Below are 18,774 nucleotides of genomic sequence, written 5' to 3'. Positions count from 1 at the left end.
CAAATTAATAAAAATTTAGTGTGAAACATGTTAAAGAGTAATATAAAGTTAAATTTCAATTAAACTGTAAAAAGCCATAGCTAAATAAAAATAGACTATGAAAGTGACTAGTATTTCCTGACAACATGACAACTAAGACCCAAACTGGGATTAGATATCCCACTATGCTTGGCCCTAAATCCAAATAATTATAATAACAAAATTATTCACCAGAGTACTACTAGCAACAACTCAAAACTCAAAGGACTTGGCTATGCCTCACACGCCTCTAGAGGAGCCTGTTCTATAATCGATAAACCCCATCAACCCTTGCTAATTCAGTCTATCTACCACTGTCTCTAACAAACCCTAAGAAAGGAATAAAAGCATAACTGTCATAAATAAAAATGTTAAGTCAAGGTATAACTGATGGGGTGGAAAGAAGTGGGCTGTATTTTCTATCTCAAGAATATATTTCTCACTACACGAAAGTTTTTATGAAAACTAAAAACCAAACGAGGATTTAGTAGTAAATTAAGAATAGAATGCTTGAGTTTCCCTGTTGGTCCAGTGGTTAAGAATCCGTCTGCCAATGCAGAGGACATGGGTTCGATCCCTGGTCCAGGGAGATCCCATATGCCTCAGGACAACTAAGACTGCGTGCCACAACTAGGAGCTCACATGCTGCAACTACGAAAGTCCACGTGCCTAGAGCCTGTGCTCTGCAACAAGAGAAGACACTGCAATGAGAAGCCCAAGCACAGCAACTAGAGAGTAGCCCCCGCTTGCCACAACTAGAGAACGCCTGCATGCAGCAATGAAGACCCAGTGCAGCCAAAAATAAATATTTACTTTTTAAAGAAAACAGAATGCTTAATAGAATAAGGCCATGGAGCACGCATACACCACCCACCACCTTCCCCAAGTACTGTAATAAACACTAAGTAATGAGAAGAGACAAATCAGAACAAAGTAAGTATACTGGAAAGTGTGCTCAAATAAGTCAAAACATGGCTTAAAGAAAAGCATCTAGTTTACACTTAGAACATTTCATAATTTATGAATACTTTGAACTAAGTCAAGCCAAACCCCCACAAGTTTTACTAATATATGCAAATTAAATAAAACATTCACTCAACATTTAAAGTATAGGAGACAGAAATTCAAAATATCCTCTGGCACTATAGGGAAAGTAGAGTAAGAGAATAACAAAAGAAACATTAAAAGTAACAAAGAGAAAAGTTTACCCCTTGTATATTTTGCATAATCATTTAACTAGAAAACATTAACAAAGAGAAGTTAAATATCCTGAAACCAGAAGAGCTACTTATGAACAAACTCATCTATGTAGCAAAATAAGATATATAAGTAGAGGTGACAAGTCTAACGAGCCTAGTGATAGCTGGTTCTCCAGGAAAAGAATTTTAGTTCAACTTGTAAAATTACCAGAAAATTTAAAACTTTAATGTATTTTTAAATGTTAATATAAAAAGGTTAGATTTTAGACATGGATACAACCTTATCTAAAGGTTAAAAACAACACCACAGTTGGCTTAAAGGCAGCCACCAATTAAGAAAGCATTCAAGCTCAATAACTTTATCTTAATACCAATAATAAGCAAACCAACTCCTAGCTTTATACTGGACTAATCTATTGACCAATAAGGGCAACAGTGTTAATATGATGATGAAAGTGAAAGTCACTCAGTCATATCCAACTCTTTGTGACCCCGTGGACTGTAGCCTGCCAGGCTCCTCTGTCCATGGAATTCTCCAAGCCAGAATACTGGAGCGGGTAGCCGGTTCCCTCCCTTCTGCAGGAGATCTTCCTAACCCAGGGATGGAACCCAGGTCTCCTGCTTTGCAGGCAAATTATTTACCAGCTGAGCCACGGAAGCCCAAGAATACTGGTGTGGGTAGCCTATCCCTTCCCCAGCGGATGTTCCTGACCCAGAAATTGAACTGGGGTCTCCTGCATTACAGGTAGATTCTTTAGTTTTTAATTTTAATGGGAGGATAATTTCTTTACAATATTGTGGTGGTTTTTGCCACACATCAACATGAATCACCTGTGGGTGCACATGTGTCTCCCCATCCTGAACCCCCCTCCCCTCCTGCCCCACCCCATCCCTCTGGGTGGTCCCAGAGCACCGGCTTTGAGTGCCCTGCTTCATGCATCGAACTTGCACTGGTCATCTATTTCACATATGGTAATATACATGCTTCAATGTTATTCTCTCAAATCATCCTACCTCTCCTTCTCCCACATAGTCCAAAAGTCTGTTCTTTACAGTTGTGTCTCTTTGGCTGCCTTGCATATAGGATTGTCATTACCATCTTTCTAAATTCCATATATATGCATTAATATGGGCTTCCCTGATAGCTCCATTGGTAAAGAATCCACCTGCAATGCAGGAGACCCTGGTTTGATTCCTGGGTCAGGAAGATCCACTGGAGAAGGGATAGGCTACCCATTCCAATATTCTTGGGCTTCCCTTGTGGCTAAGCAGGTAAAGAATTTGCCTGCAATGTGGGAGACCTGGGTTTGATCCCTGGGTTGGGAAGATCCCCTGGAAAAGGGAAAGGCTACCCACTCCAGTATTCCGGCCTGGAGAATTCCATGGACTATACAGTCCATGGGGTCGCAAGGAGTTGGACACAATTTTCACTTCATGCATTAATATACTGTATTGGTGTTTCTCTTTCTGACTTACTTCACTCTGTATAATAGGCTCCAGTTTCACCCACCTCATTAGAACTGGCTCAAATGTGTTCCTTTTTATACATGAGTAATATTCCATTGTGTATATGTACCACAACTTCTTTATCCATTCATCTACCGACGGACATCTAGGTTGCTTCCATGTCCTAGCTACTGTGAACCGTGTGCAGGTGGATTCTTTACCAGATGAGATACCAGGGAAGCCCTCAATAACTTTATCTTAATACCAATAATAAGCAAATCAACTCCTAGCTTTATGCTGAACTAATCAGTGACCAACAGAGGCAACAATGTTAATATGAGTAACTAGAAATATTTCTTCTTACATAAACTTGTATCAGTAACTAATAAAATACTGACACACGCATGCATGCTGTCACTCAGTCGTGTCCAACTCTTTGCAACTCTGTGGACTGTAGCCCGCCAGGCTCCTCTGTCTGTGGGATTCTCCAGGCAAGAATACTGGAGTGGTTGCCACGCCCTCCTCCAGGGGATCCTCCTGATGCAGAGCTCAAATCGTAGTCTCCCGTGTCTCCTGCATTGACATGTGGGTTCTTTACCACTAATGTCACCTGGGAAGCCCAGTATACTGCTAATTAACAGCAAATAAACACAACTCAAGATTATTCAGTAATTATGCTATTAATCCAACGCAGGCAGGCACTCAAGGAAAGATTTTTAAAAAGTAAAAGGAACACAGCAAACAAAAAACATCCCCTCTAGCACAGCTAGTATTAGAGGCCCTGCCCGCCCAGTGACAACTGGTAAACAGCCATGGTGTCCTGACTGTGCACAGGTGCCATAATCATCTGTTCTCTAAATAAGGACTTGTATGAATGGCCACATGAGGGCTTTACTGTTTCTTACTTTCAATCAGTGAAACCGACCTCCGCGTGAAGAGGCAGCAATAGCAAAATAAAACAAGACCCTTTGGAGCTTTAATTAACTAACTCCCGAGAAAACTAACTAAACCACTAAGGGATAACAAATTTTTATATGGGTTGACATTTTTGGTTGGAGTGTCCTCAGAGAATAAAAATATCTCCAAACGACTAAAGTCTAGACTTACTAGTCAAAATATTATTCCTTATTGATCCAAAAATTGATCAACAGAACAAGCTACCCTAGGAATAACAGTGCACTCCTATTTTAGAGTTCATATTGACAAAAGGTCTATGACCTCGATGTTGGATCAGGACACCCCAATGGTGTCACTGCTATTAAAAATGTGTCTGTTCAACGATTAAAGTCCTACATGATCTGAGTTCAGACCAGAGTAATCAAGGTTGTTTTCTATTATATAGTTCTTCCAGAGTGAAAAGACAAATAATGCCCACTTGAAAAACTGCCATACACACACACACACACATATATATATATACATATATAACCAATTAATGATGTAATTTAATATATACAAAATATCACCCAAGAACAAAGTTTATTAAGGTGACAGAATCCGGTAATTGTGTAAAACTTAACCCTTTATAACCAGAGGTTCAAATCCTTTCCCTAATAAATGTTTATAATTAACATCTTAATAGTCATCATCTCCATTCTTTTAGCCGTGACATTTCTTGCATTAATTTAGCCAAAAATCTTAGGTTATATGCAACTTCCAAAGAGACCAAATATTATCAGACCATACAGCCTACTACAACCTATTGCTGACACAGTCGAATTAGTTATTAAAGAACCACTATTCCTTAAGGAACCAGCTACATCTTCCATTTCTATACCAGTCCTAACTTTAACCCTAGCCCTAATCATATGAACTGCTCTACCCATACATTATCCCCTCATTAATATAAATCTAGGGGTAATATTTATACTAGCTATGCCAAGCCTAGCTCTATATTCCATCTTATCCAGATGGGCTTCCAACTCAAAATATACATTAATCAGAGCCTTATATGCAGTACACAATTTCATATGAAGTAACACTAGCAATTATTCCTCTATCAATCCTTTTAATAAATAGATCTTTAACCCTCTGAACCCTCATCACAAGAACATTTATGAATAATCTTCCTATCACAACCCCTAGCTATAATCCATTTATTTATTTCCACTCTAGAAGAAACTAACCGAGCCCGAGCCCCCTTTGACCTAACTGAAGGAGAATCTACACTCGCATTGGGTTTCAATGTAGAATATGCAGCAGGCACACTGGATATATTTTTCTTAGCAGAATATGCCAACATTATTATAATAAATACTCTCACAGTAATCCTCTTTCTAGGATATTCCACAACCCCCACATACCAGAACTACATACAACCAACTTTATTATAAAACACTATCAACAATTTCTTTGCTATGAACTAAAGCATCCTACCCTCGATTCCCATATGATCAACTAATATATCTACTCTGAAAAAACTTCCCACCACTAACACTGGCTCCCATGCCTATGACACATCTCACTACCTATTATAACATCAAGCATCACCCTCCACAAACGTAAGAAATGTATGACAGGGACTTCCCTGGTAGTCCAGTGGTTAAGAGTCTGCCTGCCAATGCAGGGGTCACAGGTTCAACATCTGGTCCAGGAACTAAGATCGCCCATGGCCTAGGGCAACCAAGCACATGCAGTGCAACCACTGAGCCCACGCCCTCTGGAGCCCATGCTCCTCAACAGGAGAAGCCACCAAACGAGAAGCTCATGCACCGCAACTAGAGAAAGCCCACCCACAGCAACAGACCCAGTGCAGCCAAAAATAAATAGGAAAAATAAAGACAAAAAGATCCTCTTAAAAAAAAAAGTCTGATAAAAGTTACTTTGCTAGAGTAAGGTTTAAACCCTCATATGTCTAGAATCATAGAAATTGAACCTGCCCTTAAGAATTCAGAATTCTTCGTGTTACCATATTACACTATATTCTATAATAATGTCAGTTAAATAAGCTATCAAGCCCATTCTCTGAAAATGTTAGTTTATATCCTTCCTGTACTGTACTAATAAATGCCATCATCTTTATTATCATCCTAACAATCATTATCTCCAGGGCCATAACTGCAATGACCAGCCCCCACTGACTACTTATCTGCATCCAATTCAGGCACTGGGTCTTTGTCCCACCTTGATTTGGTGAAATCCTTATCACCCTTTAACTAGCTTAAATGTCACTTCCTTGGGGACATCTTCCCTGAAATTCCCAACTAGGCTCACAGCACCCTGTGCTTATCACTATCATAACAAATATTTGTCAGCATCATTCTCCCTCCTAACTTGGCCACGCCTTGATCACAGGTGTGTCCCCAACACAGATGTGTGCACACAATTGGGTGTTACAACAAACCAGCCTCATGTATAATGCTCTATTCCCGATCCTGGCAGGAACACTGTCTAAAAGCTCCATTTCTACCTCTGTCTCCACCTCAAGGACAGTATCCTGCTTTATTCATCCTTACACCCAGCACCTAACAGAGCCTGGCACTCAGTTACCCTTAGTAACCTGTGTAAATCGTTCTGAGGCACTAAAAAGGAATGAAGAGAGAAGGTTCAATGTAATTTTTGCCCAGTAAGAACAGAAAAGGGAAACCATACCTTCAACGGGGCCAATTTGATTGGTCACGGCGAATCTGAGCACTTTTTCTTCATCCGAGTACAAGGCAAAGACCCGGTCAACATTCAGCTGCTGGGTGACGGGGACGGCCCAGTGTCTGGGGGCATGCCTGCACACCTGGTAAGTGATGTTCTGGTGGATGCGGTAGGACCGTGTTTGGTTGATGGCACCAGACATGAGGGAGTAGGTTCTGGTACTTGTGGAGGTCACAGCTGCAACACACATCATTCAGTCAAACAAGAAAATTTGCAAATATTAAAACAGAGGTTTCTTTATGTGGGTTGAGTTTCTTGGCACAGTTTTTATGTAGTTGCTGGAGTATGTCCCCCTCAGAAGTTCCTGAGTTTAAATGGGAACCTGCGAGGCAACCCCAAGAACCGGTGTAAAAGTAAAACCAAAGCGCTGAGGGCAGGAGATATAAGCCCTGCTGTCAATATTCACAAAGCATACACTATGTTATCTGCCAGCCATGCCCAGCACTCTATACGCACTGCCTCATTTACTCCTCACAGTAGCCAGTAAGGTGGACCCTGCCATCTTGTATGGAGAGCCTTACAGAGGTTAAGTAGTTAAGACGTAGTCTAAGACACAAGGCTGGTAGCACAGAGTGGTAACTGGAATTCAAGTTGGCCTCACTCTACTTCCCAAGTTTTCAGCCAATCCATCCATCAGTGCACAGAAAAGAAGCTTTCCAACACCTTGCACTTAAGTCTGAAGGCTTCTGGGGAAAGGAAGTGGGGGAGGGCATCTTTTATCTCCATCTGAGTGCAGAGTAGGGAGGCCTGACAGTTTTCTGGCCATCAGTCACCCTGTGCCCAGGCCAGGTCTCTGCTGCCCATTCTCTTCCCTATGCTTCTTGCCTGATTTCATCATAGAAGAAGCAAAGGCACAATCAAAACCCTTGTGCTGCAGGACAGGAGCTGAGATTGGGGCAGCATCTTGAAAGCAGGTGGTGTTTTATGGAACACATCACACTTAACATGTCACCCAAGTGAGACAGAAAGAAAGCAGGTTATTATTCTAGAGATGAGCAAACAGGCTCTCTGATGTAAGTGACCTTCTTCCCCAAATTCTTTAGATACATTATGACAAAAATTCCTATCTTCTGACTCCAAATTTAACAGTAGTTTTACAACACTGCAGCTCGATACAAGGTTAGAGAACAAGTATAAATTTCAATAATCAGTACTTTTCCATGGTCCAGAGAGGATGAGAGTTAAAAACCATACATAATTATACCATCCCTTTCCTCTCTGCAGACAAGGTTGTAACTGATTATGTTATTATTACTTGCAAGTACTGGGTAGGGATGTTGATATCTTCGTGTTACAACAGCCAGCACCTTTCTCACACTAACAAAATAACAGGAATAATCAAACCAATGTTGAACTCATTTCATGGGCCACGCACTGTTCTAAGGACCTTCCATGCAGTCACTCACATCAGCTTCATAACTAGCTTGTGAGATGTGTACCATCCCCGTTTAACAGATGTGAGAACTGGCGGCATGCACCTGAGTCTGCGTAGTGGTAGAGTTCCTTGTAGGGAGCCATGTGGGCAGAGAAGTTTGCTGGGATGTAAGGCACCTGGCCTTGAATGTTGGTCTTAATGCTCAAGTAGTTCTCTGGGTCCAGCCCCTCAGCAGTTTGAGTGATTCGAACCCTCTCCTCTCCTGGGTAGAAAGTAACTTCCACGTGATGGATAAAGGTAGCACCTGCAGTGTAAAATCAAAATTCAGCACAGGAATGAAAGGAAGCATTGCATCTTTCAGCAATAATCCCAGCGCATACTTCCACTTCCCAGTTTCTGCTGCTGTTGGAGACAGTACCTAAGGAGATCTGATAACCAGGATAAAGTACTATCGGCTGTTGATTTCATGAGTTTCTCCAAACTTTCTCTTCAAGACTGTGGTTCCATCCTATCCCATTGCACACTGCTTCTCTTTGTAGGAACTTGTTTTCTGTGAAAAATAAACCCCTATGAACATCCTCGACCTTTCTCTTTCTAAGGCTGCCAGACTTAGCAAAACCAAACAAAACTCCCCAGGACACCCATTTATATTTGAATTTCAGATGAATAAAAAAACAGATTTTTAGTATAAGTTATGTCCCATACAATATTTGGGGCATATTTACTGAAATTATTCAAATTAATCATTGTTTAGCTGAAATTCAAATGTAACTAGGTATACTGTATTTTATTTATCTACTTTTGACTCAAGGTTTTATCAAACCTTGATTAAAAGCAAGACCCTACAAATAGCTATTGAGCTCTTTAGCTGGAGGTGGGCAAAGAACTTTTCTCTCACACTTTATGTGTAATAAAGATAAATCCACTGGAGAACAAGGTGTACTGAGGTGAGAAGCCGGGATGTATTCCCTACACCCTTGCTATTAAAGGGTGGGCCTCAGACCAGAATTATCATCTCCTGGAAGCTCGCTGGGAAAATAGGATCCCAGATACCCCTGGCCCCCCTTCCCTGCACCTTTCTCCTCCACCCACTTAATCAGAACCTACCCTTTCCTGAGGCCCCAGGTGATGTGCATGTGGGTTAAAGTCTAAGGAGTGCTGTCTATACCATTATAGGTACAGGTCATCAAGGGACAAGGAGGAAAGGCACCCTTCCCCATGAAGTGAAATCACCTCCAGGTGCCCCAGAATTTTCACGTGCATCCCTATTTGACAGATATGTGCATGACAACTCAGTTACATGGGGTGTGACACACAGGCTTCAACAAATGGGGTAAGAGACCATGAACGATCCAAATGGAGTCATCCTACTTCTCAGAACAACCTGGAAAGCATTTAGAAGGAATCATGGGGGCTTAAAAACAGTCCTGCAAGGCCAAACCATCCCCCACTACCTTGGACAGAACATGCCAACCCGTGTGGTTCTGGAGCAAGTGAATCTTCCTCCACTGAGTGGAAACCCAAGCCTCCAGGCCACCAAAGCAGTGGTGACCACGGTCTTGCTCACCTGTGAGGCTGAAGCCATTCTCCCAGCCTGGTTTTTCTAAAGCGAAGAGCCAGCCAAATAGACCTCCGATCGGCGTGAGTGGGAGAAGGGCCTGGGCAGCAGGCTGCGGGATGTGGCTGATGGCTGTGTAGGCTCTGCCGTCGTTGCCCACCACGTAAGCATGCAGATCCACGTCGGTGAAGTGCACGGGTGTATGGCCCACGAGGAGGTGCCCACTCACTTTCCCATTGACTCGATGAGGTGCCCCTGAGAGATAACAAACCCTGTCAACCTTGACCATCATCCAGGCGCACAGATAAAGCCACCTACCAACTCCCCAGTCTCCATCTTCAGCCCTTTTCCCAACTCCTTAACATCCCACTGGCCATCTAGGTACCAGACAGACCTGCCTTCCATCTCTCTCCTCCCATCCTCCCTCTCTCCCATCCACTTTGACTCTAACGCACTAGCAAAATGGGAGGAAACATTTCTGGTTAATCCTCAATTTGGGAAGTCAGCTCAAACGTGTTCATTCCTCAGACATTTATGGAGCACCTGCAAGTTGCTAGCACTTTGATTCATACAGTAGTGACACCATGTCCACAAGCAGAACTCATGGTGGCCGCTAGAAAGAACAAGTGGCAGGAACAGACCCAGGGCAGCCCCCTGCCCCAATCAAGCCATCACCCCTCACCTTCAGGTAGACAGTGCTTCCCGTTCCCGTAAAACCTGGACTGGCAGTGGCAGCAGAAACCCGTGGCGTAGTCGGTGCAGAAGGCATGCCGGGAGCAGCGCTCGTGGTTGTGTTCGCAGGTCTCCTTGTTGGCAGCATTGTATGTGAAGACTGGAAAGGAAAGCAAACTTGCATGAAAAGGACTAAGTGATTCTGGCGTCGTGGCTGCCAAGCTTCATCATGGACCCAGCGTCTGCTCCATAAAATCCATTTAGAGAATAATAAACAAATGCAGTTTCGATGTTTGAGAGACAGGGATGACATTCAATGCAGGGGGATGAACTTGCTTGGTCTTCTGGCAAGAAGCACTGCTGACTGCTTGCATCTGGTCTCCCTGCAGAGCTGGTGAGCACGGATGAGGCTGAGACCCTCTGTGTGGGGATAGGAAAGCCAGCCAGGAAGTAGGTCTTAGGCTGAACTGTACAAAACGGCCATTTTCTGGGTCAAAAAATGGCCAAAGGTCAGCAATTTTATATGGTTCAAACTACTAGCAATGAATTTCTGAGAGGATGACCAAAGAGAAAAACTAACAAATGCAATCTTATGTTTAACCATTCTTCTCTTCTTTTTGGTAACCCTGAACTTGAGAGAGAATAACCAATAGCTTGTCTTACTACCCAGAAAAAAAAAAAAAGTTTTTCTGAAAGAGAAGAAAGGTGTTAAAGAAAGAATACACATACACGCACATCCCCTAAAGAACATGCATGGGGGGCAGGTCGAGATGGAGGAGAAGGAGCAGGGAGCCCAGACGTGAAAAGTTCTGGGCCTCCGCAGGGTTTCTTGTGGTGGGTGTGACCCAAGCGGGATGTCTGGGCAGTAGTGGAGAGCCTGGGCACAGTCACCCCTCTCTAGGAAGCCACGTGGCCCCAGGTAAGTTCAATGCTCCAGTAGCTGTCCCTTCCATCTCCTGCTTATTCTGCCCAAAAAAAGAAAGAGGACCATTTGTGCTGCCAAGAAAGAAAGGAACTGGAGCAGATTCCATTGTCACTACAGCGAATGGCCAGGGAGCTGGGGTGTGGCCAGGGGTGCTGGCAGACAAGAGAAGGCTTTCTCCGGACACTAGGGACGATGCCAGTCCCGAGCACGGCCACCAGGAGGCAGAGCGGCTGTGCACACCTCTGCCGCCGCACCCCCCGGAGCAGGAGCTGGGTGGAGACTCCCTGAGCGGACTGAGGAGGGAAGACGGCACAGAATCTAGGGCTAGACGCCGGAGCTGCTGTGCGGAACACGGATAACCTGCTCTTTGGAAAAACTGAGTGGCAGCTGCGTTCCAGGACTAGGTCTGAAAAGGAGGAAATGGGAAGGGGGGGGAAGAAATGGAAAAACCAATACTTACCCAGTATTCCAGAAGAGAACAGAAGACAAAATTGGGGGGCGGTGGGGGGGAGTGTACCACCATAGCAGTTAACAGTGGAGCCAGCATAAAGACTTGTACCAGCAAGTGAGAATATAGCAAAGTGAACATTGAAACAGTGCCTAATAAATGCCAGGTACTTTAAATGCTAGGAACTTAATTTTTTCAGTTTGCACAAGAGCAGGGACTTTTTTCAAATTCCTATATGCAGATAAACAAGTTTTGGGACAGATCAAACTGACTCTCCTAAAATCACACAGGTGGCCAGCGTGGGATTTGAACCCAGAGACACTTGCTCCAGATTCTTAGCAGCTGCACCTGACCACCAGCTGATGGGGCCAAAGGGCGCCTATCCTGAGAGCCAGGCAAAGGAGCTCATCAGGTAACCAGCATTAGTCAACACAGGCTTCGACCAATAGAGTCTGAGTCACACTTCATGTATCAGATGGAATGGGAGAAGATAGCAGAGATCCCTCAGAGGGCTCTCTCCCTGACAGGAAAGCACAGGGAAGAGAACTGAGCAGCAGCAGCCACTTCTGGACAGTATTTGACTGCTGTTTACAGGTTCCTTTGAGAAAGCAGAGAGCTGAGGGTTGGCAGGACAGACGATCTTGACTCAAGCGGAATATCTGACTGGGAACAGAAAATAAAGTTGGTGAATCAAGATTTGGTACTGGGCCTTGAGCACATGGCTGAGAAATTCCAGCTCGTTAAAAATAGAAAACTAGGCATCACTCTGAACATTTGGGGAAAAATAAGAACAGGAAAGTGACACAAAACTCAATGCAGAAAAACAAAACAGATAATAAAAAAGATTGTAAAAGGTGGCTGTGAGGAAAAAAACTGTGCATCTTTATTGACCATTGGTTTAATAAGAAAGAGGGGAGGAAAGCCCAGTTTGAGTAAAAATAAATGAATGTAACTTGTCAAAATCTCAGATTTCTCCAGCTCAGAAAGTCATGACCAAGTGTTAAGAAGCGGCCCCTGGAGGGACTGGCACACGTGTGAGTGTGTTCATGGCCTCAGCTGCCATCAGGACCCTACTCTCCAGGAGCATAAGGGAACTGGGTGGCAAAGCATCCCACGTCTGACACTCAACAGCAGCCTGGCTCAGATGGCTCCACGGAAACCACAGAGATGTAGAGTCTGTTTCTTCCTCTCCAAAATCAGGATGACCCCACACACACACCCCTCATCGCCAGAAATCACACCGTTTCTTAGCGTACTTCCGGATACAAAGGTAAAAAGGTGATCTGATGCAGGACTAAAGGGTAGTCATCTTCAGGAAATTCAGGTTAAAAAACAAATTGGTATAGATGAACCTATTACCAGGGCAGGAACAGAGACGCAGATGAGGGAAGAGGTATGTGGACACGGGGAAGGGTAGGCGGGATGAATTGGGAGATTGGGTTTGACATATATACACCACCATGTGTAAAACAGAGAGCTAGCGGGAACCTGCTGTAAAGCACAGGGAGCTCAGCTCGGTGCTCTGTGATGACCTAGAGGGGTGGGATGCGGGTGGAGGGAGGCCCAAAGAGGGAGGAGATATATGTGTGTGTGTGTGTGTATATATATATATGGCTGTTTCAGTTCATTGTACAGCAAAAACTAATGTAAAGTGTTCATATTCCAATTTAAAAAAACACTGTTCTGCCCTCAAATTAATAAATGATGGGATTGTATTCAGTTCAGTTGCTCAGTCATGTCCAACTCTTTGCAACCCCACTCTTTGAGCCTGCCAGGCTCCTCTGTCCGTGAAATTCTCCAGGCAAGAATACTGGAGTGGGTTGCCATTTCCTTCTCCAGGGGATCTTCCTTACCTAGGGATTGAACCCATGTCTCCTGAATTGCAGGCAGATTCTTCACCATCTGAGCCACTAGGGAAGTCCTACAGATGTGTAGAGTTGGGTTAATTGAACTAAACTACTAGGCGGAGGCATGGCTATGCTATGGGTAAGAGAGGCTCGGCAGCGTAGCCAGCAATGTACAAATGCAACTGTGCCAAAGTTTAAAAGTTTATGGGCACACTGTCTGCATGTTTCTAACAAAAAATAAGTTAGGCCCCCATGAAAGTCTGTTACATGACTGAAACTATAATTATAATGGGTTAGCTACTGGTAGGCTGGTTTGGGGATCTTTTAAAACTGTGTATGTAGGGGGGAGGGGAGCTGCATGCTCAGGATGGGACTTGCTGAGCCAGGAATACAAGCTGTGCTTTCCAGACCGTGCAGGCCACACCAGGGGGAACGTGGGTATGCTCGTGGTCAGAGGAACATCCAGTTCCTTTTCTGTACCTGCCTCCATGTGCAGATGAGCACATGTAATACTGACAGTATCAACTTAGGTGAAAAGCAAAGGCTACAATTTTCTTTCAGTAATTCAAACAAGTATTTACCAAGAACTCCCTATGCACCTGGCCCTGGAGTATACAGGGATACACCTGTATCCTGAACTGAGGATACAGCAGGGAACAAGAGAAACAAAAATTTCTGTCCTGGACTTCCCTGGTGGCACAGCAGATGGAAATCCGCCTGCCTTGCAGGGGACATGGGTTCAGTACTTGGTCCGGGAAGAGTCCACATGCCTCGGAACAGCTAAGCCCGTGCGCCACAGCTACTGAAGCCTTCATGCTCCAGAAAGCCTGTGCTCTGCAGCAAGAGAAGACACTAGCAATGAGAACCCTGCACACTGCAACCAAGACTAGTTCCCCCTTGCTGCAAACAGAGAAAGCCCTCATGCAGCAACAAAGACCCAGCATGGCCAGAAATAAATATAATTAAAAAAAAATTCCCTGTCCTGAAGCTTATATCCCCCTCCCTAGACAACAGTCAACAGACAGGTAAATTATTTGGCATGGGGGATAATATCCAGAGCTATGCAGAAACTTAAGTCGGGGAGAGACGGGAGGATGAAGGTGACTCTGGGCAGAGGCCTGGAGGAGGGGAGGATGAGTGAGGGCAGGTACGCCCTGTCAAGCAGGCAGGCATGTGGGAGAAACAGGGGCAGGGAGAGGGGAGAAGGCCGGAGAAGAAGCCCTGGCCACTTCTCTCCTGTCAGGCCTGGAAGGTCAAGGGGAGGATCTGGGTTTTAGTCTGAGCGAGGTGGGAAGCTGCTGGAGGGTTCGGAGCAGAAGGGTGATGCTGTGTGGGGTGGGGGGAAAGGGGCGGTGGCTTGGTCGTCGGAGGTGCTGATGGAGGGGCTGGAGAAGAGACCAGATCTGGAGTGCTGTGAGGTGGAGCTGCCAGGGTGGGCTGAGGGACTGGACAGAGGGAGAGAAGAGGACAAGGAGTGGGGGGTAGAGAGAGGGGAGGCGGGTGGGGAGGAGAAGGGGAGCAAGAGAGGGCTCCACAGGGGTGTTCATTTCCTGGCGTGGGAACTGGAAGGCTGGAGCTGCCGCTTACTGGAAGAGGTCGGTGGGAGGTCAGTTCTGGCAGCACCTTTGAGGCACCTGGGAAGCTCCACTCTGGCTCGGACAGGTACTTACATCTTCAGCATGGCGCCAGGCAGAGGGCACACTGCCTTCCTTCCTGTGAATTCTGAGAACCGCTGCGTCAGGATCACCTGGGATCCCAACTAAAAATGCAAATTCCTCGGGCACACCTTTGACCTGCCAATTCAGGCTCAGTGGGCGGATCCCGAGTCTGCACCTTAGCCACTCCTGGGGTCTCTTATGCCCATGGATGACAATGGTCAGCATATTTGCAAACCTCCCCTTTCTGAGTTGGAGAATGCTGTTTCGTGTAGTGAATGAATTTCATCTGACCAACTAATTAGCAGCTCCTGGGGTGGGTGGGTTTCAGGGAATGCTTCAGCATTCACTCCTGCCCTGGCTGAGAAGCAGGACGCTGCGTTGGATGGCCCACTTAGGCCAAGTCTCCAAGTGTGGCACGTGAAGATCCTTAATGGAGGAAACCAGGCGCCCAGGACCCAGGTCTTTATCTGGGCAAGAAAAGTCAGACTTCAGGCCAGTGTGACTTCTCAGACTTCTATGGGAACTGCAGGTAGATTCAAGGATGCTGAACCCCATGGAGGTGGGGAATCAGTGTCTGAATCCCAGATGGATGAGATGTGCAGTGAGTACCTTTTCGTTCTCAGTGGTCATTTCTATGCTTCTTTATCTCACAGTTGTAAATGTGTTTTCACACACTTCTTCCTGTTCCACAAAGATTATATGATCTTCTGGCTCTAAGTCCCACACTCCTTCCCTCATATCAGCAATACTCAATTGAAGTGGGCTTCAGAATCACTAGGGACCTGGCTTCAACAGGCAGATTCTGGGTCAGAAGGTAGAGGAGGGGTGTGGAATCAGCATTTTAAACCAGGGCCATGAAAGAAAGAGCCACAAGTGGACAAGAGCCACACTTCAAGAATTCTAGTTTTCATCCCACAGATTCCTCTCTCCCAAATTTTACCCACTGGGCAGGCTTCACTCCAGATGCTCTGGGGACCCATGTTCTGCCTGGTGGCTCCTGTCACAAGGGAAGGACAAGTCTGCTGGCAACTAGGACCTCACAGGAGGGTGAAGGTTTGCAGCAGTTTTGTTAAATGAGGTGTGAAAGTTGCTAAAAGAATCTCCCTATGAGGATTTAAAAAACGTCATTTCTTTTTTTTTCGTTGAATGTTTTTTCACTCTTTTCCTATCCTTAACGGAAAGAAAAAATGAGGGTGGAGTCACGGGGCTATATCAGGAAAAAGAAAGGCACTGCCAGGGCACTTGAAACTTGTCCTAACTGGGAGATTTTCACACAAATGGAAAACTCGTCCTCTGCACTTATTCTGATCCATCCTTCAGTCTTCATTTCTCCAAAAACTCTTAAGCACTCATCCTCAGCCCTGGCCCAGCCACGAGGAAGACTGGCAGGCTCCAGGGTACAGACCAGATTCACCGTGTAAATAGGGACCAAGGGCTTTTCTGAGCTGGCCCTGCCTCTGGCAGCTGGGCTGACCTTTACTTTAACAGCTTTTCCTGCTACCTCAAGATAAAGAACCTACGTTTTTCACTGCAGGACAGATTTTTTCTAAGTTTCCCACCTCACAGCATGATAGACAAATTAAGAAAAACCACATTCAGCTTTATAATGAAAAACAGTAGCAGGCTTTTCCCTCCAGTGTTCATTTGTTTTTGGTGTATATGTGTAGTACATAGTGAAGCTGGCTGGGCAAACAGGTATTAGGACCCTGTTTTTTGTTGGGGGGAGGGTTACATCTGACCCTAGAAGGCTCTCCCTTAAGGTGTCTTCAGCGGTATGGGCGACCCTCTTGTTCACATTCCCTCAGCAACCTGGGGGTGCCCCCCACCCCTGGAGAGGGGCTTTTGTGTCTGGAAAGCTGGGTTGGGCAGCAGAGCCTGTTTGAGTTCATCCCAGGGTAGAAGCTACTTGAGACACATCCCTAAGGCCTTTCCCAAGGCCAGAAGCCACAGGGAAATCCTATTCACATCTTGGGCCTTCCCTGCGTGACTGCCATCCAAGTACAATCAACAGGATCGCAGGACAGAGTGAGAACACCTGAGGGTGCTGAAAGCCAGGTGTCACCTTTCCAATTCATCATGCAGACTGAGGTCAAATTAAGCTCCTCATTGCACCACCTGGGCAGGTAGGTTTCAGAATCTTGAGAATCTCTATGGCCCCTGTGAATCAAGCTCGTCCCTGCTGCCCACAATACTGGCTCCAAGCAGCAAAAGACTTGCTGGCAGCTGCCTCTTATACCTTACCCTCTACAACTCTCTCTCTCTCTCCCCCTTTCCACCTTATAACCTCCACTCTTGTCATTCTTCTGTTCAGAATATGCCCCATTTTCTCTCTCCCAAAACTGAAGCCTTGACCTCAAGACCTGGCTCAAGTCCTCCTTCTCCAGGAAGACGTCCCTGACACACCACAGGTGGATCTGCCCTGCATGGTGCTTGCTCTAACCTTCCATGGCTCTGCTGCAGTCCTGGCCTGCCTCTTACCCCAACAAATCACTCAGTACTTCACGCTTCCGTCTCCTTCTCTGCACTGTGGAAAGGATCTACTGTACAGGGCAATTCTAAGGATTAACTGCGCTAGGGGCATCCAAGCAAAGTTCCCACTCAGAGTCCAAGTGGACACCCAATAAATATCAGTGAAGACTTCCACTAGTGCCTTGATCAGAGGAGGGTCAGGTAATTTTTGGTTTGACAAGTTTCCAGAGTTGATTGGAGAAACAATACCCCTGAAACAGAGAAAGTTTGTGCAGCCAATTTACTGCTAGTTTTGTGGTCTACAAAAAGATAACAAAGAAAACAATAAGCTTGAGGCTAGACCTAGAGTGAAATTGGGACATTCTTGCCCGGTGTGGACATGATCTAAAAAGAATCTAGATTTCTCAACAAAAAGTCTATAAAAATAAAAATTTTTTTTTCCTTAGGGACTAAAGAGAAGGAAAATCTATTTAATTTCTTGGTTTAGCAAGTTAACCACTATGAAACTTAAAGGTGAAAGTAAAATCTACTGGGCCTGGTGCTTCCATGCCCAATTTTAATTCTTGCAACGCTTCGATGAGGTCCCAGGTGGCGCTAGTGGTAAAGAACCTGCCTGCCAATGCAGGAGATAGGAGACTTAGGTTCGACCCCTGAGTTGGAAAGATCCCCTGGAGAAGGGCACAGCAACCCACTCCAGTATTCCTGCCTGGAGAATCCCATGCACAAAACCGGGCTACAGTCCACAGGATCGCCAAGAGTTAGACATAAGTGAAGCATCGCAGTACACACAGCACACACTCATTATCTCTGCTTCACAGCTGAAGAAAATGAGACTCAAACAGCAAATGTCTTATCCTAAACCACATAACAGAGCTGGAAATCAAACTCAAGTCCACTGAAAACCAAAATCCACACTCCTCCACTCCATCATTAGAAAAAGCTGGCAACATGGCTCAAGGCTGGCATTTTAGTAGGCAGTGTTCAACGTGAGTCTCGGCCACCCCATCCACTAACTTTCCCAGAGGGAGTCCACTTTTGCCTGATAGACTTGGGGGATGCTAATGTTTTGTTTGAAAAAAACAAACTGCCAAGAAAAACCAAGTAATTAATAATTGCACGGTTCTATACAGTCAGCCCTCTGGTATCCACAAGTTCTGCAGCTACATATTCAAGGAGCTGTGGATCCTGCGCTGTATTTAAGATCCACGGTTAGGGGAACCCACAGCTGAGGGAGCTGAGGTTGTAGAACCAGGGATCCGAAGGGCTGACTGAGGGCCTTGAGCATACACAGGTTTTGGTTTCTGCAGGGAAAGAGGGGGTCCTGGAACAAGTTCCCCGAGGATACTGAGTCTTCCTAAAAAGCCTGAGATGAAATCAGAGGTTCAACTATTTTTCATTTCTGGTTTCAAGTTTTAAAGCTTTCTCTCTCTGCTAATATGGTGGCTGATTTTTCTTTTTTCAAAGTTCAAAAACTTATAGATTTTCCCCCCTAAACGTCTCATTGTATTTCCCAG

At 45.2% G+C, this 18,774-nt stretch overlaps 1 protein-coding gene across 1 annotated transcript in view; it reads right to left on the bottom strand.

The window, feature by feature from the left end:
• NID2 (nidogen 2) overlaps positions 1-18,774 on the bottom strand; it is an 83,400-nt gene that overhangs the window by 45,181 nt on the left and 19,445 nt on the right. The window contains exons 5-8 of the mRNA XM_040226716.1: positions 9,924-10,073; positions 9,251-9,496; positions 7,787-7,987; positions 6,255-6,485 (exon numbers count right to left, since the gene is read on the bottom strand). Coding sequence (XP_040082650.1) covers positions 6,255-6,485; positions 7,787-7,987; positions 9,251-9,496; positions 9,924-10,073 — 828 coding nt within the window. The remainder of the gene's footprint in view (positions 1-6,254; positions 6,486-7,786; positions 7,988-9,250; positions 9,497-9,923; positions 10,074-18,774) is intronic.

The sequence above is a fragment of the Oryx dammah genome, unplaced genomic scaffold (genome assembly GCF_014754425.2).
Source record: "Oryx dammah isolate SB20612 unplaced genomic scaffold, SCBI_Odam_1.1 HiC_scaffold_26, whole genome shotgun sequence".
NCBI classification, from domain to species: domain Eukaryota; kingdom Metazoa; phylum Chordata; class Mammalia; order Artiodactyla; family Bovidae; genus Oryx; species Oryx dammah.
The sequence above is the reverse complement of the archived record's forward strand: the minus strand, read 5'-3'. Positions and strand labels throughout refer to the sequence as shown.